Source organism: Salmo trutta, chromosome 24, assembly GCF_901001165.1.
Source record: "Salmo trutta chromosome 24, fSalTru1.1, whole genome shotgun sequence".
Classification (NCBI taxonomy): domain Eukaryota; kingdom Metazoa; phylum Chordata; class Actinopteri; order Salmoniformes; family Salmonidae; genus Salmo; species Salmo trutta.
The window spans coordinates 19135863-19162594 of record NC_042980.1 but is presented as its reverse complement, the minus strand read 5'-3'; the positions used below and the strand labels follow the sequence as shown (position 1 = coordinate 19162594).

Here is a 26732-nt window from a genome sequence, read left to right as displayed (position 1 = left end):
ACACATTCCTTGTTAACAAACTATAGTTTTGGCAAGTCGGTTAGGACATCTACTTTGTGCATGACACAAGTAATTTCTCCAACAATTGTTTACAGACAGATTATTTCACTTATAACTGTATCACAATTCCAGTGGGTCAGAAGTTTACCTGCACTAAGTTGACTGTGCCTTTAAACAGCTTGGAAAATTCCATAAAATGATATCATGGCTTTAGAAGCTTCTGATAGGCTAATTGACATAATTTGAGTCAATTGGAGGTGTACCTGTGGATGTATTTTCAAGGGCTTTCAAGGTTCATCCTTAGGAGCAATTTCCAAATGCCTGAAGGTACCATGTTCATCTGTACAAACAATAGTATGCAAGTATAAACACCATGGGACCACGCAGCCGTCATACCGCTCAGGAAGGAGACACGTTCTGTCGCCTGGAGATGAACATACTTTGGTGTGAAAAGTGCAAATCAATCCCAGAACAACAACAAAGGACCTTGTGAAGAGGCTGGAGGAAACGGGTACAAAAGTATCCATATCCACAGTAAAACGAGTCCTATGTCGACATAACCTGAAAGGCCGCTCAGCAAGGAAGAAGCCACTGCTATGGTTTGCAAAAAAAGCCAGACTATGGTTTGCAACTGCACATGGGGACAAAGATCGTACTTTTTGGAGAAATGCCCTCTGGTCTGATGAAACAAAAATAGAACTGTTTGGCAAAAATGACCATTGTTATGTTTGGAGGAAAAAGGGGGAGGCTTGCAAGCCGAAGAACACCATCCCAACCGTGAAGCACGGGGGTGGCAGCATCATGTTGTGGGGGGTGCTTTGCTGCAGGAGGGACTGGCGCAATTCACAAAATCGATGGCATAATGAGGAAGGAAAATTATGTGGATTTATTGAAGCAACATCTCAAGACATCAGTCAGGAAGTTAAAGCTTGGTTGCGAATGGGTCTTCCAAATGGACAATGACCCAAAGCATACTTCCAAACTTGTGGCAAAATGACTTAAGGACAACAAAGTCAAGGTATTGGAGTGGCCATCACAAAGCCCTGACCTCAATCCCATAGAACATTTTTGGGCAGAACTGAAAAGGCTTGTGCGAGCAAGGAGGTCTACAAACCTGACACAGTTACACCAGCTCTGTCAGGAGGAATGGGCCAAAATTCACCCAACTTATTGTGGGAAGCTTGTGGAAGGCTACCCAAAACGTTTGACCCAAGTTAAACAATTTAAAGGCAATGCTACCAAATACTAATTGAGTTTTTTAAAACTTCTGTCCCACTGGGAATGTGATGAAAGAAATAAAATCTGAAATAAATGATTCTCTCAACTATTATTCTGACATTTCACATTCTTAAAATAAAGTGGTGTTCCTAACTCACCTAAAACAGGGAATTTTTACTTGGATTAAATGTCAGGAATTGTCAAACTGAGTTTTTGTATTTGGCTAAGGTGTATGTAAATGTCCGACTTCAACTGTACATATGGATAAAACAAGATATTATATCATCTTGACTCTTTCTGTCTCTGCCCTTCTCCCTTTTTCTCTTCTCTCTCTTATGTTGTTCTCCAGGGTTGTCCCCTGACTCCTCTTCCTCCCATCAACATCGCAATCCGCTTCACGTATGTCCTGCAAGACTGGCAGCAGTACTCCTGGCCTCAGCAGCCCCCTGGTAAGGACCACCAACAACACAACCACACAGCCTACTAGACTGGAAGAAATGTATCTAGTTATTAGAGCCACTGACCCCTTGACTTTTTCCACATTTTGTTACATTACAGCCTTATTCGAAAATGGATTAAAGAAATAAATACATCCTCAGCAATCTACACACTACCCCACGATGAGAAAGCGAAAACAGGTTTTTAGAATTGTTTTGCAAATGTATTAAAAATAAACTGAAATACCTTATTTACATACGTTTTCTGACCTTTTACTGTGAGACTCGAAATTGAGCTCAGGTCACCCTGTTTCCATTGATCATCCTTGAGATATTTTTAGAACTTGGAGTCCAACTGTGGTAAATTCAATTTATTTGGACGTGATTTGGAAAGGCACATGCCTGTCTATATAAGGTCCCACAGTTGACAGTGCATGTCAGAGCAAAAACCAAGCCATGAGGTCAAAGGAATTGTCCGTAGAGCTCAGAGACTGGATTGTGTCGAGGCACAGATCTGGGGAAGGGTACCAAAAGATGTCTGCAGCATTGAAGGTCCCCAAGAACACAGTGGCCTTAATCATTCTTAAATGGAAGAAGTTTAGAACCACCAAAACTCTTCCTAGACCTGGCAGCCTGGCCAAGCTGAGCAATCGGGGGAGAAGGGTCTTGGTCAGGGAGGTGACCAATAACCCGATGGTCACTCTGACAGAGCTATAGAGTTCCTCTGTGGCGATGGGAAGATCCTTCTAGAAGGACAACCATCTCTGCAGCACTCCACCAATCAGGCCTTTATGGTCGAATGACCAGACGGAAGCCACTCCTCAGTAAAAGGCACATGACAGCCTGCTTGGAGTTTGCCCAAAGGCACCTAAAGACTCTCAGACAATGAGAAGCAAGATTCTCTGGTCTGATGAAACCAAGATGGAACTCTTTGGCCTGAATGCAAAGCGTCACGTCTGGAGTTAACCTGGCACCATCCATACGGTGAAGCATGGTGGTGGCAGCATGCCGTGGGGATGTTTTTCAGCGGCAGGAACTGGGAGACTAGTCAGGATCGAGGCAAAGATGAATGGAGCGAAGTCCAGAGATCCTTGATGAAAACATGCTCGGGACCCCAGACTGGGGCGATGCTTCACCTTCCAACAGGACAACGACCCTAAGCACATAGCCATGACAACGCAGGAAGAACTTCGGGATAAGTCTCTGAATGTCCTTGAGTGGCCCAGCCAGAGCCCGGACTTGAACCCGATCTAACATCTCTGGAGAGACCTGAAAATAACTGTGCAGCAACGCTCCCCATCAACCTGACTGAGCTTGAGGGGATCTGCAGAATAGAATGGGAGAAACTCCCCAAATACAGGTGTGCCAAGCTTGAAGCGCATTACCCAAGAGGACTCGAGGCTGTAATCGCTGCCAAAGGTGCTTCAACAAAGTACTGAGTAAAGGGTCTGAATACTTACGTAAATGTGATATTTCAGTTTATAATAAATTAGCTAAAATGTAAAAAAAACTGTTTTTGCTTTGTCATTATGGGTTATTGTGTGTAGATTGTTTTTTTCCCCTCATCAATGGAATTTAGAATACGGCTTTAACCTAACTAAATGTGGGGGAAAAGTCAAGGGGTCTGCATACTTTCCGGAAGGCACTGTGTATTCCAGAGTCGATATGGGTTCGAATTCAGCCCACTGCCCCTCTAACTCGCCCAGTCGCACTCCTCCAACCTTACCTGGCTGATCTTATAAAACCACATCCTATCCGTTCAGTAAAACCACAAAATATGAAACAGAAAGGAGCTACAGTGTCTTCAGAAAGTATTCACACCCCTTGACTTTTTCTAAATTTTGTTGTCTTACAAGGTGGGATTAAAATGAATTTAATTGTATTTTTTTGTTGTTGACGATCTACACAAGATACTCAGTCTCTAAGAGCATTGTACACCTGGATTGTACAATATTTGAACATTATTCTTTAAGGAATTCTTCAAGGTTTGTCAAGTTGGTTGTTGATCTTTGCTAGACAGCCATTTTCAAGTCTTGCCATAGATGTTCAAGCCGATTTTAAGTCAAAACTGTAACTTGGTTACGAAGGGGAACATTCAATGTCGTCTTGGTAAGCAACTCCAGTGTATATGTGGCCTTGTGCTTTAGGTTATTGTCCTGCTGAAGGGTGAATTTGTCGCCCAGTGTCCGTTGGAAAGCAGACTGAACCAGGTTTTCCTCTAGGATTTTGCCTGTACTTAGCTCTATTCCATTTATTTGTATCCCCCCAAAAAAACTCCTTAGTCCTTGCCGATTACAAGCATACCTACAACATGATGCTGCCACCACCATGCTTGAAAATATGAAGAGTGGTACTCTGTGATCTGTTGTTGGATTTTCCCCAAACATAGCATTTTCTATTCAGGACTCAAAGTTAAATTCTTAGCCAAACGTTTTGCTGTTTTATTTAGAGCCTTATTGCAAACAGCATGCATGTTTTGGAATATGTTTTGTCTGTACAGGCTTCCTTCTTTTCACTGTCATTTAGATTAGTATTGTGGAGTAACTACAATGTTGTTGATCCATCCTCAGGTTTCTCCTATCACAGCCATTAAACTCTGTAACTGTTTTAAAGCCACCATTGGCCTCATGGTGAAATCCCTATACGGTTTCCTTCCTCTGGCAACTGAGTTAGGAAGGATGTCTGTGTCTTTTGTAGTGACTGGGTGTATTGATACACCACCCAAAGTGTAATTAACTTCGCCATGCTCAAAGGGATATTCAAAGTCTGCATTTTATTTATTTATACCCATCTACCAATAGATTCCCTTCTTTGCGAGGCATTGGAAAACCTCCCTGGTCTTTGTGGTTGAATCTGTTGGAAATCACTGCCCGACTGAAGAACCTTACAGATGATAATTGTATGTGTGGGGTACAGAGATGAGTTAGTCATTCAAACATCATGTTCAACCCTATTATTGAACAGAGTGAGTCCATGCAACTTATTATGTGACTTATTATATTTTTACTCCTGAACTTAAAAATGGTGCTAGGCCTATATAGGTTAGCCCATAGTGTATTGGAACCGTTCTTTCAACGCCTCCACACGTATTGCCAACTTTTTTAGGAAACTGATATAATCCACTAGATCTCTTTGCTCCAAATTCAATAGTGGATGATTCTTCCCACGGTCATGTTAAGTGCTGCTCTCCGGGGTACATTTTAGAGCTGCAAAGAGATGCTCAACTCTTTGAGTGGTGCAGGGAAGGCGGTAAAAGGTAAGAGCTCGGAGAGCTTTTTAAACGGCTTACAAACAGTCACTATTTCTGCTCCTCTTGAATGGGGCTGGTGAGCTCTAGTTTGAGAGACCAGAGTACATTTGGACCTTTAGTTTTTATGGGATGAATTTGTTTGCCTTCAAGGCATTGAAGATGATAAAGCGTAAAAAGTGTTTACAGTTTGGGTTCTTGTTGCTACTTCTAAGTGGAATTATTGTGTGCTGAATCAAAGTCATGTTTGAACAATGAAGGTAAGTGTGTTTTTTTTATTTATTTATTTTTTCTTTGCCTCCAGACTTCGACGCTCTCCTCGGAGGTGAGGTGGGAGGGGTGGAGTTCGGGAAGCTGCCATTCGGAGCGTGTGAGGATCCAATCAGGTAGGACCGATGGTACTGTAGCCATGACGATAAAACAATTCATGCTTGATTTAGCAATTTACATCATTGGTCATGTGTATTATTTGTGTCTTTTAGTGTGAGCCTTTAATTAATTGTTTTATGTAATTAATTAATCTCATAATGTGAAGTTGATTATGCAAAACAAACATATCTGTATTTAATTGTTGTTTAGTGAGCTTCACCTAGCGACCACCTGGCCCCACCTGACAGAAGGCATCGTGGTGGATAACGATGTGTACTCGTAAGTATCCACCACAACCCCCCCTCTCTCTTCTGCCCTGCTGGTTGACACACTGAAAATACATCTCAACAATCTGAGTTATGATCTATCAACAACATTGTTTGTCCCCCCACAGAATGACAGGTATTTAGACAGGGAAGATGGAGGTGTCGTCTTCAATAAATAGAATCAGTAGCCAGCTTAAACTCATCAAGTAAGTGAGCATTGAGATAGACAGAGAGAGGGAACCTCCAGGTAGGTGATGCCAACAATGAAAGAAGTTCCCTTTGAAACATTGGGAAAGGTTGTTGCCCATAATAATTTCCTTTGTGCCAGACAGTGTAGGTGTTGAGGGCGTATGTGGAGGAGTTGTGTGGGAGTTGATATAACAAGTACTTCAGCCCTAGCAACACCACTCGCTTGTTCAACTGCATTAAAGCTGAGTGACTTTACGCTTTTCAGTTTAGTGATAAAGTGGTGCTCAGTGAGTCAGCGCATCTTATTAACGGTGTTTGTGTTTTTCTTCGAGGCCCTTCATCCTAAATGTTCATGACATTCACTGTATAAAGACATCGAGACTATTCTCAGCCCTCTGAAGAGAATCGAAGACCGAGATTAGCCCAGCCTAAGATGGTCCTCCTCCAAATATGTTTTGGGTTTTATTTTGATGGTTGTGTTTATTGTTGAATCCCCTTAGGGCATTCTGGGATAGAAATGTTATACATGGTATTTTGGCATTTAAAAAAAAAAGATATGACTTGCCTCGTGGCAACTTGAAATTTAAATTCTACCTTCCCTGACTGAATGGGTAATATACAGTGCGGGAAAAAAAGTATTTGATCCCCTGCTGATTTTGTACGTTTGCCCACTGACAAAGAAATGATCAGTCTATAATTTTAATGGTAGGTTTATTTGAACAGTGAGAGACAGAAAAACAACAAAAAAATCCAGAAAAACGCATTTCAAAAATGTCTTAAATTGATTTGCATTTTAATGAGGGAAATAAGTATTTGACCCCCTCTCAATCAGAAAGATTTCTGGCTCCCAGGTGTCTTTTATACAGGTAACAAGCTGAGATTAGGAGCACACTCTTAAAGGGAGTGCTCCTAATCTCAGTTTGTTACCTGTATAAAAGACACCTGTCCACAGAAGCAATCAATCAATCAGATTCCAAACTCGCCACCATGGCCAAGACAAAAGAGCTCTCCAAGGATGTCAGGGACAAGATTGTAGACCTACACAAGGCTGGAATGGGCTACAAGACCATCGCCAAGCAGCTTGGTGAGAAAGTGACAACAGTTGGTGCGATTATTCGCAAATGGAAGAAACACAAAAGAACTGTCAATCTCCCTCGGCCTGGGGCTACATGCAAGATCTCACCTCGTGGAGTTGCAATGATCATGAGAACGGTGAGGAATCAGCCCAGAACTACACAGGAGGATCTTGTCAATGATCTCAAGGCAGCTGGGACCATAGTCACCAAGAAAACAATTGGTAACACACTACGCCGTGAAGGACTGAAATCCTGCAGCACCCGCAAGGTCCCCCTGCTCAAGAAAGCACATATACATGCCCGTCTGAAGTTTGCCAATGAACATCTGAATGATTCAGAGGACAACTGGGTGAAGGTGTTGTGGTCAGAGGAGACCAAAATGGAGTTCTTTGGCATCAACTCAACTCGCCGTGTTTGGAGGAGGAGGAATGCTGCCTATGACCCCAAGAACACCATCCCCACCGTCAAACATGGAGGTGGAAACATTATGCTTTGGGGGTGTTTTTCTGCTAAGGGGACAGGACAACTTTACCGCATCAAAGGGATGATGGACGGGGCCATGTACCCTCAAATCTTGGGTGAGAACCTCCTTCCCTCAGCCAGGGCATTGAAAATGGGTTGTGGATGGGTATTCCAGCATGACAATGACCCAAAACACACGGCCAAGGCAACAAAGGAGTGGCTCAAGAAGAAGCACATTAAGGTCCTGGAGTGGCCTAGCCAGTCTCCAGACCTTAATCCCATAGAAAATCTGTGGAGGGAGCTGAAGGTTCGAGTTGCCAAACGTCAGCCTCGAAACCTTAATGACTTGGAGAAGAGGAGTGGGACAAAATCCCTCCTGAGATGTGTGCAAATCTGGTGGCCAACTACAAGAAACATCTGACCTCTGTGGTTGCCAACAAGGGTTTTGCCACCAACTACTAAGTCATGTTTTGCAGAGGGGTCAAATACTTATTTCCCTCATTAAAATGCAAATCATTTTATAACATTTTTGACATGCGTTTTTCTGGATTTATTTTGTTGTTATTCTGTCTCTCACTGTTCAAATAAACCTACCCTTAAAATTATAGACTGATCATTTCTTTATCAGTGGGCAAACGTACAAAATCAGCAGGGGATCAAATACTTTTTTCCCTCACTGTACCTGGGTAAGAAGCCCTTTTTGCCCTCAGAACTGCCTAAATTCGTCAGGGCATGGACAAGGTGTCGAAAGCGTTCCACGGGGATGCTGGTCCATGTTGACTCCAATGCTTCTCACAGTTGTATCTAGTTGGCTGGATGTCCTTTGGGTGGTGGACCAGTTTTGATACACACAGTAAACTGTTGTGTGTGAAAAACCCAGCAGCATTGCAGTTCTTGACAGAAACCGGTGAGCCTGGCATCTCCTACCATACCCCGTTCAAGGGCACTTAATTATTTGTTTTGCCCATTCACCCTCTGAATGGCACACATGCACAATCCATGTCTCGAGGCTTAAAAATCCTTCTTTAACCTGTTTCCTCCCCTTCATCTACACTGATTTGAAGTGGATTTAGCTTTCACCTGGATTCACCTGGTCACTCTGTGTCATGGAAAGAGCAGGTGTTCTTAATGTTTTGTACACACAGTGTAGATTTATATGGCAAGTGATATATTTAGTGGTTCTTACTTCAAGGATCTCAAATTAACCAAGAAGTCAATAGATGATTATCATGTAATTACTCTTTCCACTATATAATCCCTATACTAACACCAGGAAGTTCCAGGCTGTAAAATAAACCACACTAACAAGGAACCTTTCCTCCTTTCAGAGCACCATGTTTTAATAGCCGTTGTTCAGTTCTAACCTTGACTATAATGGTAAATGTGAACCACTGAAACGATTCAGGGCCAGTTTACCTTCCACCCCTGTGTTGTCTGACCGTGCTCTCTGTGTGACCTCAGTGACCTGGACCCGCTCCAGGCCCCTCATTGGTCAGTCCGAGTCAGGAAAGCAGACAGCCCCACGTGTTTACTCGGTAAGACCTTCACAAAAATACTTACTGACCTTATAGAATCCTATGGATACCCATGTAGAGTAGTGTGCATTTCCATTGTCCTTCAGCTACCAGATATGTGTATAGTGGGGTTAGGGGGAGCTACATGCAAAAGACGTCTTTTGTAAGATTTGTTGGACAATAAAGTAGGGTTAGGTCGATGGTGACTAAATCATGTGACATGATGGTTTAGCCTATTTGATCTTGACTGGCACCGCGCAGTAAAGAAAACTGAGTGTCGCAGGGCAGCACACAAGTGACATTCCGAGTAATTTGCCTATTCCTTTTTGTTATGGCCTATTTTATATCGGACACTGATTTAACTATCTTGTGTCTAGCTGTTTCAAAAAACCTGTCCTATATTCCTTTCTCTCTCAATTCGATAGGCTATGAATATGATTGAAGGCTACGCTTCCTCGTGATTCATGGCTTTGTCTCCGATCAAGCCATGGATGTAACCGAGTTCCATCTCCAACAGTTATTTCAATAGTCTAAAAACTAGGTAGCCAGAGTATTAATAATTAGAGAGAACAAACAATATCCATAGAAAAATAGAATGACAAGATCAAGTTTAAGCTTTTTAAGAAAGAAATGATGTGAGGTTGAAAACCAAATGGCCAATAACCTATCCTCCAACGAGGCCGATCATAAAAGCTTCAAGACAAGTTAAAGTGATGAACAGTAGCTTATTTCCCAAATATTGTAGCCTACGAAGGTGTTGTCCTAAAGTTGTGGCTTTCAAAAATAACCAGAATGGAAGTCTATGGTCTAGGCATAGGCTATTCTCACTCACAGCTTTGAGGGAGAGAAAAGTAAATAACATTGTTTGTTCTATTATTTTATGATGCAAATAAAGCTATTATTGTCCAGTTTTGAAGACGGTAGACTGCTTCTATCCAGCCCGTGATGTAGGCCTATAACCTAGCTCACTACAGTAAGAAAGCCCGTTCCTCATCAGACAGTTACTGCTCCAGCATGTACGTGCCACACACACACACACACACACACACAAACCTGTTCTGCTCCTCCACCAGAAAGGAAAATTAGAAAAGATTTGCTGTTGCCGGTACTTAGCCTCTGCCCAGGCTTTCAACAACATTATCTTTTGTCATGGTTCTTCCAGTTGCATTCAATTTCACACTAGTGCCACTGTTTTAGCTGATTAAGTTTTTTGGTGGCCAGTAGAGAGAGCATCATATATCACAATGTTTTATGGGTACCTAAGCACGATACGACAAAGGTTGACATTGCCCAACCCTTCAATAAAGCTATTTAACTTTGAATTTAATGTAATAAAACCTCATGTTGCCCATCCTAGGTGACTTCCTGACGGAGTTCTTCAAGCTGTGCTCTAAGAAGGAGTCAACAGAGGAGATCCTGGGACGGGGTCCAGTTGAGGAGGAAGGCAAAGGTAATAGGACTCCCTCTCTATTAGTGTGTTCTATGGCTACTGGGGTGTGTCTCAGTAGTCTAACATCACTCCCTCTCATTTCCCAATATGTTGTATGCCCAAAGGTGATTTGTGCAGAGCTCAGTGCTGATGGAGGAAAGGAAGAGTAGAACATGAAGCCACTTTGGATTATTGAGATGCACCCTTGGCTTGTGTCTTTCCATTTTTGTTTGTTTGCTGGTGCATGTGAAGGGAGCATATGCTCTCTCTGTCAGAGCCCACCCTCATTCCCTCCCTGTGTATAATTTCTCTCTCTCCCTCCCTGTCGTTACAGATGACATCAGCCATGCCCTGTCTAAGTTGACAGAGCCCACGGCCGTGCCCATCCCCAAGCTGTCTGTCTCTAACATGGTGCACAGCGCCCGCAAACGCATCCGCCGCCACCGCCGCGTCGACGAATCACCGCTCAGCAACGATGTGCTCAACTCCATACTGCTGGTGAGAGGGGCAACGCATAGACACAGACACAGTGAAACCCCATATAAACAATGCATCAGCTCTGATGGGTTCACTAGGCCATGTGTTTAGCCTGCTCAGATGTCTACTGCAGCCCTCTGAAGGCTTATGGGGATTTAGTCTGGCTGACATACTACACAAGTGGCTCTGCCTCACTGGCTGTGAGAGAGAGAGGGAAAGAGAGCTCCAGCCATTCACTGAGAGGAGAGAAAGGGAGCTGAGTCTGCAGCCAGGCTCCACTGGCACTGCTGTGTGGAACAGTTTCTTAATCAGCCGTGAAGACACTTTGAGTCTCAATTGGCAAGTCCCTAAGGGCCTTTATGGGCCCTGGTCAAAAGTAGTGGACTGAATAGGGAATAGGGTGCCGTTTTGGGATACACACATTGCCATTGGCCTAGAGGCTCAGTGGTGAGTCAGTGAGGTGAATAAAACATTTAAACCAGACTCTCAGTTGGTAGCAGAATTCTTCCTTGAGGGGGTTTTTTTGTCCAAAGGGTGAGATGGAATGGCTGTTCCCTATGTAAGAGAATGGTTAAGCTCATATTTGTGTGCGTCTCAGTATCTCTTCCCAGACGCCGCCGTAGACAAGTCATCCTCAGAGAACAGCGAGACCAAGGCTTCTCAATTGAATACTGATGGGAAACCAGAAGAGAAGGAGTCTGACGACTATGTATGTCTGCCTTCTATCTCACTATCGTTCTGACAGACAGACACTGTACATCAGTTCAGTAGGCATGACATTCCAAAAAAAACATTTAAATACCTGAACTTGTCTGATAAAAGCACTCATTGTCTTTTTTCAGTGTGAACGAGATTGTTCCTTACTGAACGAAACTCACAAATACAATTTTCAATTGTCAAACTTACACATTCAGAAAATCCATGATTGATTAGTGTAATTTTCTGTAGTACTGCATCCTGATTGCATTCTCTTTGTCAACCGTCTCCAGAACCTGTACAACCAGCTGAAGTCTGCTCCTAGTGACAGTCTGACATACCGCCTGGCTCTGTGTGTGTGTCTGGTTAACTTCTACCATGGAGGGGTCAGGGCGGTGGCTCACCTCTGGCAGGAGTTTGTCCTGGAGATGAGATACCGCTGGGAGAACAACTACCTCGTCTACGGGTGAGACCATTATCGTATTTATTACGCAACAAACTAAACTCAGCAAAAAAAATAAATGTCCTCTCACTGTCAACTGCGTTTATTTCCAGCAAACTTAACATGTGTAAATATTTGTATGATCATAACAAGATTCAACAACTGAGACATAAACTGAACAAGTTCCACAGACATGTGATAAACAGAAATGGAATAATGTGTCCCTGAACAAAGGGGGTGGTCAAAATCAAAAGTAACAGTCAGTATTTGCCGTGGCCACCAGCTGCATTAAGTACTGCAGTGCATCTCCTCCTCATGGACTGCACCAGATTTGCCAGTTCTTGCTGAGATGTTACCCCACTCTTCCACCAAGGCACCTGCAAGTTCCCGGACATTTATTGGGGGAATGGCCCTAGCCCTCACCCTCCGATCCAACAGGTCCCAGACGTGCTCAATGGGATTGAGATCCGGGCTCTTCGCTGGCCATGGCAGACACTGACATTCCTGTCTTGCAGGAAATCACGCACAGAACGAGCAGTATGGCTGGTGGCATTGTCATGCTAGAGGGTCATGTCAGGATGAGCCTGCAGGAAGGTTACCACATGAGGGAGGAGGATGTCTTCCCTGTAACGCACAGCGTTGAGATTGCCTGCAATAACAACAAGCTCAGTCCGATGATGCTGCGACACACCGCCCCAGACCATGACAGACCCTCCACCTCCAAATCGATCCCGCTCCAGAGTACAGGCCTCGGTGTAACGCTCATTCCTTCGACGATAAACACGAATCCGACCATCCCCCCCAGTGAGACAAAACCGTGATTCGTCAGTGAAGAGCACTTTTTGCCAGTCCTGTCTGGTCCAATGACGGTGGGTTTGTGCCCATAGGCGACGTTGTTGCCGGTGATGTCTGGTAAGGACATGCCTTACGAGAGGCCTACAAGCCCTCAGTCCAGCCTCTCTCAGCCTATTGCGGACAGTCTGAGCACTGATGGAGGGATTGTGCATTCCTGGTGTAACTCGGGCAGTTGTTGTTGCCATTCTGTACCTGTCCCGCAAGTGTGATGTTCGGATGTACCGATCCTATGCAGGTGTTGTTACACGTGGTCTGCGACTGCGAGGACGATCAGCTGTCCGTCCTGTCTCCCTGTAGCGCTGTCTTAGGCGTCTCACAGTACGGACATTGCAATTTATTGCCCTGGCCACATCTGCAGTCCTCATGCTTCCTTGCAGCATGCCTAAGGCACGTTCACGCTGATGTGCAGGGACCCTGGGCATCTTTCTTTTGTTGTTTTTCCAAAGTCAGTAGAAAGGCTTCTTTAGTATCCTAAGTTTTTATAGCTGTGACCTTAGTTGCCTACCGTCTGTAAGCTGTTAGTGTCTTAACGACCGTTCCACAGGTGCATGTTCATTAATTGTTTATGGTTCATTGAACAAGTATTGGAAACAGTGTTTAAACCCTTTACAATGAAGCTCTTTGAAGTTATTTGGATTTTTACGAATTATCTTTGAAAGACAGGGTCCTGAAAGGGATGTTTCTTTTTTTGCTGAGTCTATATATTAATTTAGCAGCGGTGTGCTTTTAATTTTTTTTTAAGTGATAGTGTGACATTTTGACAACTGAGCCATTTCTTTACTTATCCACAGTCAGATGAACTCATGGATACCATTTTTATGTCTCTGCATGCAGTTTGAAGGAAGTTGCTAACTATCGTTAGCGCAATGACTGCATGTCTATGGGAACAGCTAGCATGCTAGCTGTTCCTGTAGACTACCAACGTGCTAGCTGTTCCTGTAGACTACCAACGTGCTAGCTGTTCCCCTAGCCTTCAAGTCATTGCACTAGTTAGCAATGGCTTGTGAAACTACCTTCAACTTCGTTCAAACTGCACGCAGAGACATAAAAAAAAATGGTAATTCCCAAAATCTCACACTATCCCTATAAGATCAGAGAAACAAGTTACATCATATATTTGTAGCAAGCAGAGCGAGCAGTGGTGCGATTCAGAGCCACGAGCGCACAGCCACCGCTTGCTCATATCTCTACAGTGCACTGGCTCCCATCAGTTATATTTAATATGGTGTAAACATCATTTAATTTTCATGCATTTTGGTGTCAAATGTTGTTGTTTTTTGTCACCTCTCAAAGTCGTTCTACAAAAAAATCTCCTGGGGGCATGCGCCTGAACCCCCGCAGCAAAGAACCCCACCCCTCCCGCTACCTTTCCCACCGCTGTTGAAAAAAATCCTGGGGGAAACACTGCACTTGATTAGAGGGAATAGAAATCGAAATTGGATTGAACCCTCATCAAATTGGATTGAACCCAAACCGGAATCCCATCAATAATGATGTTGAGGGTATACACTGTGACTGTATACTGAATTATCCCCTTCCCTGTCTTTTATTTCAGACTGGCCAGTGGTCCTCCAGACCTTCGCTGCTGTCTCCTGCACCAGAAACTCCAGGTGACTAGCCCAGTCTATCAACTGTATACATACAGACCTCACTATGATTATTACTAAGACTGTTTACTCAGTCCTAATTAAAAAAAGCTTTGTCAGAGTTTTCCCTCTTTAAGGCCTGCAACAACAACAAAGCTCTCTGTAAAGTCTTTGATAAAGACCACTATAAGCCCCACACACCAACATAAACAATAGCTACATGAAAGCATTAATCCAGCACAAAGCAAACTATCTGCAGAAATTAATTGCTTAGGAATGATGGATTAAGATGGTGGTAGCAGCAGCAGCAACTTGTACACCAGGATCTCTATCTTTCTGTGTGTTTTGGTTTTGCATATTAGTCTGATAGCGATAGCATGTAAGAACATCTCTCCTCCGAGTGTTCACTCAATTGAGTCTAAATTTATCCTGGTGAGGATAGGGTGAATAAGGTAGAACTGTTGCTAATAATGCCTCTGCCTTAAGTTTATGATGGAGAGGGTGTGAGTGAGTGACTAGTTAGGTAAGAGAGAGAGACAAAGAGAGAGAGGGAGCGAGCGAGGCGACGGGTAGGGGAGCGAGCGAGGCGACGGGTAGGGGAGCGAGCGAGGCGACGGGTAGGCGAGCGAGGCGACGGGTAGGCGAGCGAGGCGACGGGTAGGCGAGCGAGGCGACCGGCCAGTCCACAGGTAGGAGTGTCTCCCCCTAGGGCTGTGACGGTCATGGAATTTTGGATGACAGTAATTGGCCTGCCAAATGACCGCGGTCACCGTAATAACCATTTGAATAGCAAGAAAATAAATCTATACAGTATTGTTTGCAGTTGTTGTACTTCATTAACACAAACCCCAAAGCAAATCGGGGGAGAAAATAAAATAAAAAATACAATTTATTTGAGAAGGACAAATCATAGCTGTTATGCTGGGAGGTAGATGTTCATTCCCCTGTCCTCAGCTTTTCTCCACAGAACAAAGTAACAGGATGTCATTTATAACCCCCCACCCTAGCCTGGAGTTGACCAATCAGAAGTCCTTACAGTACAACTAGGCCAATGGCCAAATAACAAGGGTCCTGCTCCAGACTCAATGTACAGACCAATGAAAACGTAGCACACGTAGCTCTGAGTTCAGGACTGACATTCCACAGATTCTAAACAGCTGTTGAACTGAGACCCAACTATTTCCCTTAACAATTCCCTATTGACCATTAGTACTCTATTTAGTTTTTCGTCCTCTCATCCTCTGCGTTGTGTATTTATCTTCAAAATATTCTTATAGAACCAGTCAAAAGTTGACACACCTACTCATTCAAGGGTTTTTCTTTATTTTGTACTATTTTCTACATTGTTGAATAAGAGTGAAGACATCAAAGCTGTGAAATAACACATGGAATCATGTAGTAACCAAAAAAGTGTTCCAACAAATCAAAATATATTTTCTATTTGAGATTCTTCAAAGCAGCCACCCTTTGCCTTGATGACAGCTTGGCTACGTTTAACACTTTATTGGTTGTTACGTTATTCCATATTTGTTATTTCATAGTTTGATGTCTTTGCTATTGTTTTACAATATAGAAAATAGTAAAAATAAAGAAAAACCCTGGAATTGAGTAGGTGTGCCCAAACTTTTGACTGGTACTGTATATTATAATTGTTGGGGATGTTCTTGACACATTTTCTCCTCTCCTCCTCTCCTGACTGCATGTGCTGCCATAGAAATATAATGAATAGAACAGCCCCCCCCCCCTCAAAAAAGAATCTGTGAACATCATTTGAATGAACATTCTACATTACTTTGGAAATTATTTCAATACCAGGCAGCGGTTCCAAGCCTGTTCTATTAATAATATTTATATGTGTCCTGCTGCTGCATTGTGGTCATCCAGTCAACTGTTGTGCCAGTCCTACTCCCCACGGCCCAGCCAGATGTCTGCACAGGCCCCAGACAGAATCAGACCCATAAACAGTGTTGTTATTCAGCTGCCCACGCCTCACCTGGGGGAGGGAGGGATTGAGGAGAGTGAGAGGAAGCGATAAAAGGAAGTAGGGAGAGGTGGTAATAAAGATGTCCGGAGAGAGTGTGAGCGAGGATGAGAGGGAAGGAAGGAGAGGTAATATCTTTCTGGAAAGGCGGAGAGAGCCACTTTATCTGCAATCAATTTAATAAGAGGAAGAGGTGCCCAGGCTGCGCTGGGCAGAGAGCTCCTGACTCATAAGCTGAGTCTGTCTCTGTATCGCTCTCTCGCTCTCTCTCTCTACCTACCTCTCTGCTCTCTTTCCCCTTTCTCTCTCTCTGTTCTCTATTTCACACACACACACACACACACACACACACACCTAGGCTAGGCATGCATCAGTATTAGAGCAGGAAGTGACTCTATTCATAGTAATAAAGTGCTGCAGCCTGCACTAGGTAGACGTTTGGAGCTCAGTGTAGGAGGAAGAGAAGACTTTAGTGTGGGCACACAGGGACATGATGATGAGAAATGGCTCGATAAGGGGCAAAGGGATGGGGTTATACCGGATAGAATTACACACACACACCGCCCAAAAGCTCGCCATCTGCTGCTGTTTCCCTGACTCCCTGCACTCATCACTCTTTGTCCGTCTCTGCCCCCCAGATGCTCAACTGCTGCATTGAGAGGAAGAGAGCGAGGGATGATGGGAGGAAGACGGCTGAGGGAGGGAAGGAGAGGGAGAGAGGGAGGGAGAGGAAGGTCTCAGGGTCGACCGGGACTGAGAATGGGCGCCTGGGGCCGGAGAGTGCGGAGATGGGCAGAGAGGTGTCTCCTGGGAAGTCGTGGGACTCGTGGAGTGACAGCGAGGGCGAGGACGAGTTCTTTGAGTGCCTGAGCGACACGGAGGAGATGAAGGAGGCTGCGTCCACAGACGGAGAGAAGGGCGGGGCCAAGGTGGCCAAGCCAGAGGGTCGGCTCCACCCCCACGGGAAGTTGACCCTGCTCAACTCCCAGGAACCCCTGTACATCCCTGTTACTCAGGTCAGACACACAAGCACACACAGCAATTTCAATCTTCATGTGATTGACAGGTGGCTTCAAGCACCCTTTAATTGTTTCCTAATGTTTGGTATACTCAGTGCATATCATTGTAAAATGATTCCTAGCAACAATATGTCCACATACTGACCATGTCATTAACAATGCCACAGGTCAGACAGACAGACAGACAGACAGACAGACAGACAGCCATGGCAGATGTACTGTACAATATGCACCACTAACTCTTAACTATTCATTGCTACATTGTAGTGATACTGTGACTCATTGAACTATTCATTACTACATTGTAGTGATACTGTGACTCATTGAACTATTCAGTACTACATTGTAGTGATACTGTGACTCATTGAACTATTCATTGCTACATTGTAGTGATACTGTGACTCATTGAACTATTCATTGCTACATTGTAGTGATACTGTGACTCATTGAACTATTCAGTACTACATTGTAGTGATACTGTGACTCATTGAACTATTCAGTACTACATTGTAGTGATACTGTGACTCATTGAACTATTCAGTACTACATTGTAGTGATACTGTGACTCATTGTTACTATGGTACCATAAATCACTTTAACACAGTTGCCCTGACCAAACCACAGTGCCTAATTCTTTATCACAGACTTAAGAAATTGTTGTAACATAAATCCCATAATTAGCTTTAAATGTCTGTGGGTTCATCTTAATAAGTATGGTAAAAGCCAAGAGCAGCATGATGTGGAACTTAGCCTGACAGAATCAACTCAACAAAGGCTGTGCTCAGCCTGTTATTGTAGAAAGCATTTGGGGGCAGGTAGATACTACAATACATCTTGTTATAATTGGCTATATCCTCTTCCATTTGGTGATCAGCCTCTATGCCAGGGGTGTCAAACTCATTCCATGGGGGGCCTAGTGTCTGCTGGTTTATGGTTTTTCCTTTCAATTAAGCCCTAGTCAACCAGGTAAGGGGCACTCCTTACTAATTAGTGACCTTAATTCATCAATAAAGTACAAAAGACGAGTGAAAACCCGCAGACCGTTGGCCCTCCGTGGAACGAGTTTGGCACATGTGTTCTATGCTATGAGTCTCTCTGATAGTGTTACCTCCCTCCCTCTACATTCCCTGCTATGTGTGTGAGCCCAGAGCTAGCCTGGAGAGATGAGGAGCTCCTCTACCCCTCATCAATTATAGACTGGGATGAATAGTAGAGTTAATTCATGCACAAGGCTCAGGCTGACACTGTTCAATGATTAACACTAGGAGGTGAGACGCAGGAAGGGAGATGGTGGCCCGGCCTGTCTGAAGCTGCTATCTATCCACAAATGCATAACACGTGCACAAAAACGACACACAGACCCAGAACGCGGACACACACACAGCACATGCTGCAGATGGTGGGCGAGGACGGACGCCTTGCCGTGTTAAGAGAGCGGAACGACCGTGTGCTGCGTGGAGGGAGAGATGGATGGAGTGTGTGAGTGTAAAATAAACTAGTGTCAGCACTTCTAGATGGGCCCAACGTTTTCACACAGCTTCTGTCTGCTAACACACACAGTCTCAGGCCGTGTCTACAATTGACACTTATATTTGACTTCTGCTATCGGAATACGAAGATCGAAGATCAGGTCTAGACGCACTGAAGTTGCATTGTGGTCTGATTGTGTTCAGATCTGGCTGACCACCTTATCGAGCCATTTTCCCTCAAGATGTTTATAATAATAATTGGGTGTGGAATTTTCATTGTTGGACATAAAAGATTGTAAAAGTCCCCAGGAAATCGGCTCCAAGGGATTTTAATTGAAGAAATCTGTTCCCAAGTATTCCCACGCATAATAGAGACAAGACGTGATCGTATACAAATGTAAGCAAGGTTTGACATGATTATGTTTTAGTTAAACATATGTTTGGGCTGCTTGCGGTCAATTTGCAGTCTACAAATTATTTGTATTCATGTTCCGGCCCCTCGACCATCCGCTCAAGAAAAAATTGTCTCGCGGCTGAATCTCGATGATCCCTGGTGTATACAGAGTCCAGAACACTTGGGTTTTGGGAAAGAGCGGCACCTTTTCATTATAACATTTGCGGAAATGCATTCCTAGCATGTGAGGAACGTGTTTGCTGGCCTCATGAATACTAGCCAGCTAGCAACTATTTCTAGAGTTATTCTAACCCGTTTGCAATCCCTTTAGCTTTGCTTGCTGGCTAGCCACAGAGGTTACCTGTCTTGTTAGCTACAGTAGTTAGCTACAGTAGTTAGCTACTACCATTAAGTTGTGTTATAATATTTAGCCTATTCCACCGTTTGCAGACTACATACTGGCATTTGAATATAGTGTGGAAAATCCTGACAAAATGTGAACTAATTTGCCTTGCACCCCCTCCCCTTGTGCTTCTCTGCCTGTCTCTGAACCGTTGCAGTGACTTCTGTTGCACAGACAGCTTCTCCCACTCAAGTTTGCGGCAGAATTGAGTGGGGAAAGTCGCAAAATGCTATTAAAATCGGAGAAATCCTCAGTGTCGAAACTCCCCAAAAGCAGCCTGAAAAGTAGCTGAATTTGGCGCTATCCACTTACCAATAAAGTCACTGGAGGGGGTCTGAAAACTGGCTAAGTCGCTAAATTGGCAACACTGACTGTGGACATGGTGGATACATTTAAATGTAGATGCATGATGTGTCCGTAAAGAATACAAAAACTGCATTCATTAACTGTCAAGTCTAGACATGGCCTCAGTCTCTGGCTGTCTCGGTGTATCATGCAGGGATTTTTGCACTTGTCTTTTCTCTGTCTGTGCTTTTCTATCTCTCTCCCTCTTTATCTACACACCATTCTCCAAACTTTTGTCTCTGTCTCTCATATATCACTCCCACTACCCCTCAGTCCTTTTCCATTTCCTCTCTCTTTTCTCTTTCTCCCGCTGTCTGTCCTCTCAATGACATGTTCTCTCGTTCTCTTTCTCTTCCTACATCCATCGATTATCTGTACGTCTGTTTGCTCATCTGTGCTGCTCTGTCTCTGTCTGGATCTGTTGTCTCCATCTCTACTCACCTGTCTGTTTTTTTTTCTTTCTATTACCTTTCAACCATTTCCTCTCTGACACCCCTGTCAATCTCTCGCTCGCGCTCTCTTTCTCTCCCGCACTCCCTCTTTTCTCTTTCTCCCTCTCTGTCGAACTTTTAAACAGCAGGGGCAGGGTAGAAGGAGGGGGGACAGGGGTAGGCAGAGATGGGTGTTTTAGATTCATGGCATTGCCACTATTTGTAATGAGGTGGATGCCTCTGCTCCACTACTACTCATGCTCTGCTCGGCATTCTCACCTTCCTTCCCTAGTTTTAATTAGTCTGGGTAAAGTGTTTTTTGATCGCCGCTCCTGTCTGCCCTGTTTGTATTCTCCACACTCTGGTTGCGTCCTAAATAGCATACTATACTGTATGTGGTGCACTACTTTTGACAAGGGGCAAGGCCCATAGTGCTCTGGTCAAAAGTAGTGCACTATATATGGGGATGGGGTGCAATTTAGGACGCGGGTCTCTCAAGAGCCGCAGCTAATGGTCCCCTCTGACTCAGGTCTTTCTTTATTTCATTAGAAACTTGCTCAGGAGGGGACAGGCTTTTAGTCTTTTCTTTCTCCCAGACCCGACTGTGCATTAGTCAGTCTGAGCCTACTGGGTAGAATGCATTAGAGGCTGTGATGGTAAAGAAAGAAAGGCACAGTTGGATTCTGCCCCCCCCCCCCCCCTTCGTTTTCCATTCATGATTGCATGGTGTGGCCTTTTGCATTTAGAGGTATGCGGTCGTTGTTTAAAAAGGTAGGTACAGCAGCCTTACATTGGGCTACTTCCGCTGAGAAGTCCTTTGGGTGTTGTATCGAGCCCATTGTTATATAAGCCTGCTTTGTGCTGGAAAACAGTTGCATAATGGCAGCAATAAAAAAGGCAGGAATGGCCAATTAAAGCAGGTTATAGAATGTATAAGTAATGGCTATTAGGGAGTTATTACAAGCCAAGGAGCACATTTAGGATTCTATGAAATTAGGAACTTTTCTTTAGCAGCTTTATCTGAACAATTGTGACTATTTTGTACATAACAAACCTACTCAGTATAAAAACTGGGTAATCTGTGTTACTCAAGACAATGTTAGTCCTCTGAGCTAAAGCCCTGGCTAACTCAAGTTCCAGAGTCTCAAGCACGGTTACTCATCAAGCAAGTGGAGTTTGGCCAACCACTACCTACCTCTACATGTAATCAGTCTTTCTTGCTCATTCAAATAGGTGCATAACCATTTTAGTTATGCACCTGATTGGCCGTTGATCATGACTGACTTTGCCAGTGGTGGATCCGAGTCCGACCTTAGCGAACATTATGCAGTGTTCAGTTGCCCTTCAGCAACTTGGACACTAGACAGGACTGTGGACATTGCTCTACAAGACATAACCAGTGTTCATTAGCTGGGGCTGATGGGAGATTGGCAGGGCGTTGTAGGTGTTTTGGCATGGGGTTGTAGGTGCCCCAAGTGTTCCATTGTTCCACAGGTTGCTAATGAACATGACGAGCTGTCTCCTCTGTTCTGCTCAGAGTGAATGACCGGGCCAAACCTTGTCACTGCAGCATGTCTCTCGCACTAACAAGTACTGTAAGATACAGACCTTATGGATCAACTTTAGGGGTCAGTTTCTGGTTTCTGTGTGTGTGTCGGAAACCAACCCACACACACACGCTTCTTCATGCACACACTAAAACCGCTAAAACACAGAAACCCTGAGTGTCCTCCTCCCCACTCCCCAGGAGCCAGCACCAATGACAGAAGACCTTCTGGAGGAGCAGTCGGAGGTATTGGCCAAACTGGGCACGTCAGCCGAGGGTGCCCACCTCCGCGCCCGCATGCAGAGTGCCTGTCTGCTCTCAGACATGGAGTCTTTTAAGGTGAGGGGACACACCGCACCCTGAGAGAGAGAGATATAAAAATTAATTAATTAATGCTGGCACACGCACAAACAGAGAGAGAGGCACTCTCACTGACACCCAGACTGGGTGAGTGGCACAGGAGCCTATTAGTGGTCTCCGTCCTCTCCGTCAGTCAATGTGTCAGACTGGGGGCGTTTGATTTGATTCTCAGTCTCTCTGCCTCCCTCGTCTCACACGGTGGCATAGTGGAGGGCATGCTAATTGTGTTATTAATATCAATGAAAGACTTCTTTCTTATTAGAAAGTGTGAGGGTTGTGGATTTGGACAGTTGAAGAGGTCTTCGAGAGCTGATATACTGGATAGATTTCTGTTTTAGTGCTTCAAAATATTTCCATTTAGAAAATAAGCCTCCGTCGTGTTGAATTATTGAATACTAGTCGTTGATGTTATGCCAGTAAAAGTATTAGTTGATAGAAGATTGAACACACGAATGCTTTTGATGATTCATGTCAATTTCCTTCATCATGCAGACAAATCTACAAAGCCGCTCTTTACAATCCTACTGTGTGTCATTCATTTCATCAAGCTACATTTAATAGTTGTCCCTTTAAAAAAAGAATGGACTCAGGCTAAAGAAAGCTTCAGTACTCTCTATGGTCACCTTATTGTGCAATGAATACAGTGAAACGTACCCCATTTTTCTGCTGAGTAGAATGCAGCCACACCTGCCAACTCCAAGCTGTTGGATTCAAGAGGTTCAGAACTTCAAGTCATTATCTTTAAACTTCTCTGATGGGACTTCCAGCTCGACCCCTTTGTTCCCAACAGTAACAAACGTTGACAAATAGTGTTCTTTCAGGGGGCACAGTTGCAACTTTCTGTTGCATTACCCCGGTCTGTTTTTAGCTGGCCCACTAAATGCTCTACTTTGGAGTTAGTTGTATGTTCTCGACCTCTTCTTCTTCTGTTCTTTCTGAGCTCCGACAACGGCTGACGTGAGGAGGAGGGAGATAGGTTATAAACTAGAGGAAGAAGAATGTTGTGTATTCAGCCAGAGCTGTAAATGGGGCCCTTAGTTGAGTTAGAATGGCCTCAAAATGTTTCATGGGCCGGGTCGACCTGCTCTGTATGTAATTGTGCTTAGCCAAGCATTATCTGGCATTTTAGCTTTAATTATCCCGGTCCCTGCGGGCGCAATGCCAAGGATGGACCACTGATGAATGGTAGGGACATAGGAATATGACAGCCAAGCACTACGTAACCAGCCCCCTCCTCACCTGAATATGTCACACGCACGAATGCCGGCATGCGCACACACACACAAATACACGTCACACACACACACACACACACACACACAAATACACGTCACACACACACACACACTTCTTTAGGGGGACTGCAGTAGAGGAGAAGCCTCCTGTACTGCCCTGGACCCCCAGGCTACGGAGGGGATCCTGTCTCAGTTATTCACGCTTTATCCTTTTTCTCATCAATCCATCTACTGCCGCTGCACTGAAATGGAGCGGTCTCCTCGCTACGAAACTTACCACAGGGGAAAAAAAATGGAGGAAATGAAGTAAGGCAGGCTTCTAATTAATTATGGAGTGTGAATGAAGGAGAGAAATTACTGTGTTGAAACTCACTAACGCACATCAGCGAAAGGTCACACAAAAGTTCTTCTTGTTCAGTTGGTCAGTCGGTTGGTTTCCAGAGGAAGCAGGGAAACAGTGAGACATTGATTTATTTCACAGCAGCAGGTACTCTGATTCAGACTCATTCCCTCTGAGGGCCATTAACAGACTGACGCTGTCTCCTGCACCTGAATCATCACCTGTCTCTGAGTCATGAGCTCACAGACAGCGAGCACTGCTCTGGAGTGGAGCTGAAGCACTAGAGGTGGTGATGACATCAGCCAGATGTATGTGTGTTTTCTGCTACTATTGCCAGGGTTTTTTAGAAGACTTTTGATTTCTCTGAGTGCGTGTATATATGCTTTGGAAGATTATAATATAGTTGAAAACCTTGAACATCTGTGGGGTTTGAGAACATGACTTGGCTATGACGGTGACAGCAACAAGCCTGTGTCTGTCCGTGTCCATATTAGGCAGCGAACCCTGGCTGTACCCTGGAGGACTTTGTGAGGTGGTACTCACCCAGGGACTACGTTGAGGAGGAGGTGGTGGACGAGAACGGGGACACGGTGGTCAGGGGTGACTTGAGTGCCAGGATGAAGATCCCGGGAAACATGTGGATGGAGGCGTGGGCCACAGCCAAGACTACCCCCGCTCGCAGACAGAGACGCCTGTTTGATGACACCAAGGAGGCTGAGAAGGTACTGAGCTTTAAGGATTGTATTGTGCATTGCAGGGCCGCCATCATTTTTTTTTTTTTTTTAGTCTGGTCAACTGTGGAATCCTAACAGCTGCATACCATCTACTATGCCCTATCCCTCTGGCCAGGGTAAACGAAGAGGTAACGTTGTGTATTTATAGCTAGCTCATTTTTTTGTTTTTGAAAAAATGTGAATGGGATCCAATTTAGTTTATATTCAAACTTTGGGTGAAAAGGAAACCTAGACTTTTTCAGTTCAACATTATTAACTGGAATGAATCAACAAACTCAGACTGAGGTCTTTTATTTTTATTAGGCCTATAGTTGCATAGTGCAGGCCTACACGATGCAGACCTGCGTAAAGCAGACCTGCATGAAGCAAGCTCAGCCCTGTGAGTTCTAATGTTGGTATCTCGGTGTATGTGTAGATGAGCCCCTTTAGTCTAGCTTTAAAATATAAAGGTTGCTGCAGTTTGACATGGTTTTCATCCTCCCAAAGGCCAGGAGTTTTTAAAACCATGTGACCTGATTTAGAAATACTCTGGTCCCATCAGAGCCCATATTAAACCTTTTTACAACTGATTAATCACGCCATACCATATTAGTTCCAGAGTTTTTGGTTACCAGACCAGGAAAAACTTAAAGGGGGGATAAGCTCAGTTTGGGGTTTTCCCCCTCAAGGTTAGGATTTGGGGAGGATAAGTTGTGCCAAAGAACAACTTTTATCCAGAGACATTTTGCATTGTGATTCACTGACTGATTTTAATATAACTAGCAGTTCAAAAGGCCTCTCCTTTCAACTGCTAGACTGAGACTCAGTGAATGGCACCTCCACCTGTTCTGCAGCTCATTGCTGCCAGCCCAGAGGACTAAACACTGCCAGGTTCACTACACACTCTGCCTCTCTGTTTGTCCCTGTTTCAGCCAATCACCATGCAGCGCTGCTAGAAATAGGAAGTAGGTCAGAACACAAGGTGTCCCTGCTACGAGACACACACACACACACACACACACACACAAGGTGTCCCACCCCCCCTGCCATGGATCCCCTCCCTGAGAGTTTAAACTGAGTTCAGGGGAACCTTGCCGGGCCTTGAAGGTCGGTCATCTAGCCTATAGCGCCACGTCCTTCATCCGTATGTCTGCCGCCAGCCAGCCGGCTCTTTTGGGGAAATTCCAGGTGCACAATTTAGTTTGGAATTAATTTACTGCTGATTTATATATTAATTTTTTCCCTTTTTTCTTCCTGCTCCAGTAAGTTGTCCTCTTAAGTAGGTAGATGACAGGTGTGCTTCTATATTCCACAGTCCTCTGATTGCAGTCAAGATCATCGCCACAAGGTCACTCTGCGACAACTTAAGAGCGCTGTACTGTGCCTTTCCTTCTATCCCTGTTCTCTCCCTGTGCACGAGAGCCTGAAGGGTTGTGCGTTATTAAGGGATACCAAATCAGATTGAGCTCCTGGAATCTCATCACCGACTCACTCAACATAACGAATGACCCTGTGTTGTATAGAGAGGAGGGTCATTAAAATGCAACGCTGCCTCTCGCCAACACAATTGCGTTTATGCGGCAGGCACCCTCCATAAGTCAAAAGAAGCCGATGAACCAGTTTTGTAAAAGAACAATGCCTTTGGAAATGTCAAGTACCTTGCCGGGTCCCTGACAACCTCTGGAATCATAATTGCTGTAAGAGAGAGAGATGGGGAGAGAGAATTTGCTTTTGATTTTCTTCTCCTACCCCCAGGTGCTGCACTACTTGGCGGTACAGAAGCCAGCAGACCTGACCCGTCATCTCCTGCCCTGCATCCTCCATGCTGCCATCCTCAAGGAGAAGGAGGAGGGTTAGTGACCGCAGGGTCCTGTTGCTCTCTGATCTCTTTATCTATCCCTCTCTCATATCTCACCAACTTCCTCTCTTCTCTCCCATACAGAGTCAGTAGAGGACATCCTATCTGCTAGAAAGGCCATCCAGCAGGCCACCTCTCATGCCAGCAAGCTGCTGCGCCACCCCAGCCCAGACTACAAGAAACTAGAGGTGACTGGAAACAACATTTTTTTCATCTAGCCTTTATCTTACCAGGAGAAATCCTGTTTTTTAAGGGAGACCTGGCAAGATTGACGATCTCTCCCTACCAGTCTCTAATCCCTAACCTCTACCTCTAACCCACTGGTTGGACTGCAAAGTAGCTACAGTATACCTTTTTTTCTACCCCCAATTCGTC

General features: G+C 44.5%; 1 protein-coding gene across 1 annotated transcript in view; it reads left to right on the top strand.

The window, feature by feature from the left end:
* Positions 1 to 26732, top strand: part of rab3gap1 (RAB3 GTPase activating protein subunit 1) — a 48381-nt gene that overhangs the window by 6559 nt on the left and 15090 nt on the right. The window contains exons 8-21 of the mRNA XM_029711349.1: positions 1568 to 1667; positions 5207 to 5288; positions 5482 to 5550; positions 8726 to 8799; positions 10136 to 10228; positions 10542 to 10705; positions 11283 to 11393; positions 11674 to 11846; positions 14233 to 14287; positions 16883 to 17260; positions 22053 to 22190; positions 24281 to 24508; positions 26255 to 26351; positions 26442 to 26545. Coding sequence (XP_029567209.1) covers positions 1568 to 1667; positions 5207 to 5288; positions 5482 to 5550; positions 8726 to 8799; positions 10136 to 10228; positions 10542 to 10705; positions 11283 to 11393; positions 11674 to 11846; positions 14233 to 14287; positions 16883 to 17260; positions 22053 to 22190; positions 24281 to 24508; positions 26255 to 26351; positions 26442 to 26545 — 1866 coding nt within the window. The remainder of the gene's footprint in view (positions 1 to 1567; positions 1668 to 5206; positions 5289 to 5481; positions 5551 to 8725; positions 8800 to 10135; positions 10229 to 10541; positions 10706 to 11282; positions 11394 to 11673; positions 11847 to 14232; positions 14288 to 16882; positions 17261 to 22052; positions 22191 to 24280; positions 24509 to 26254; positions 26352 to 26441; positions 26546 to 26732) is intronic.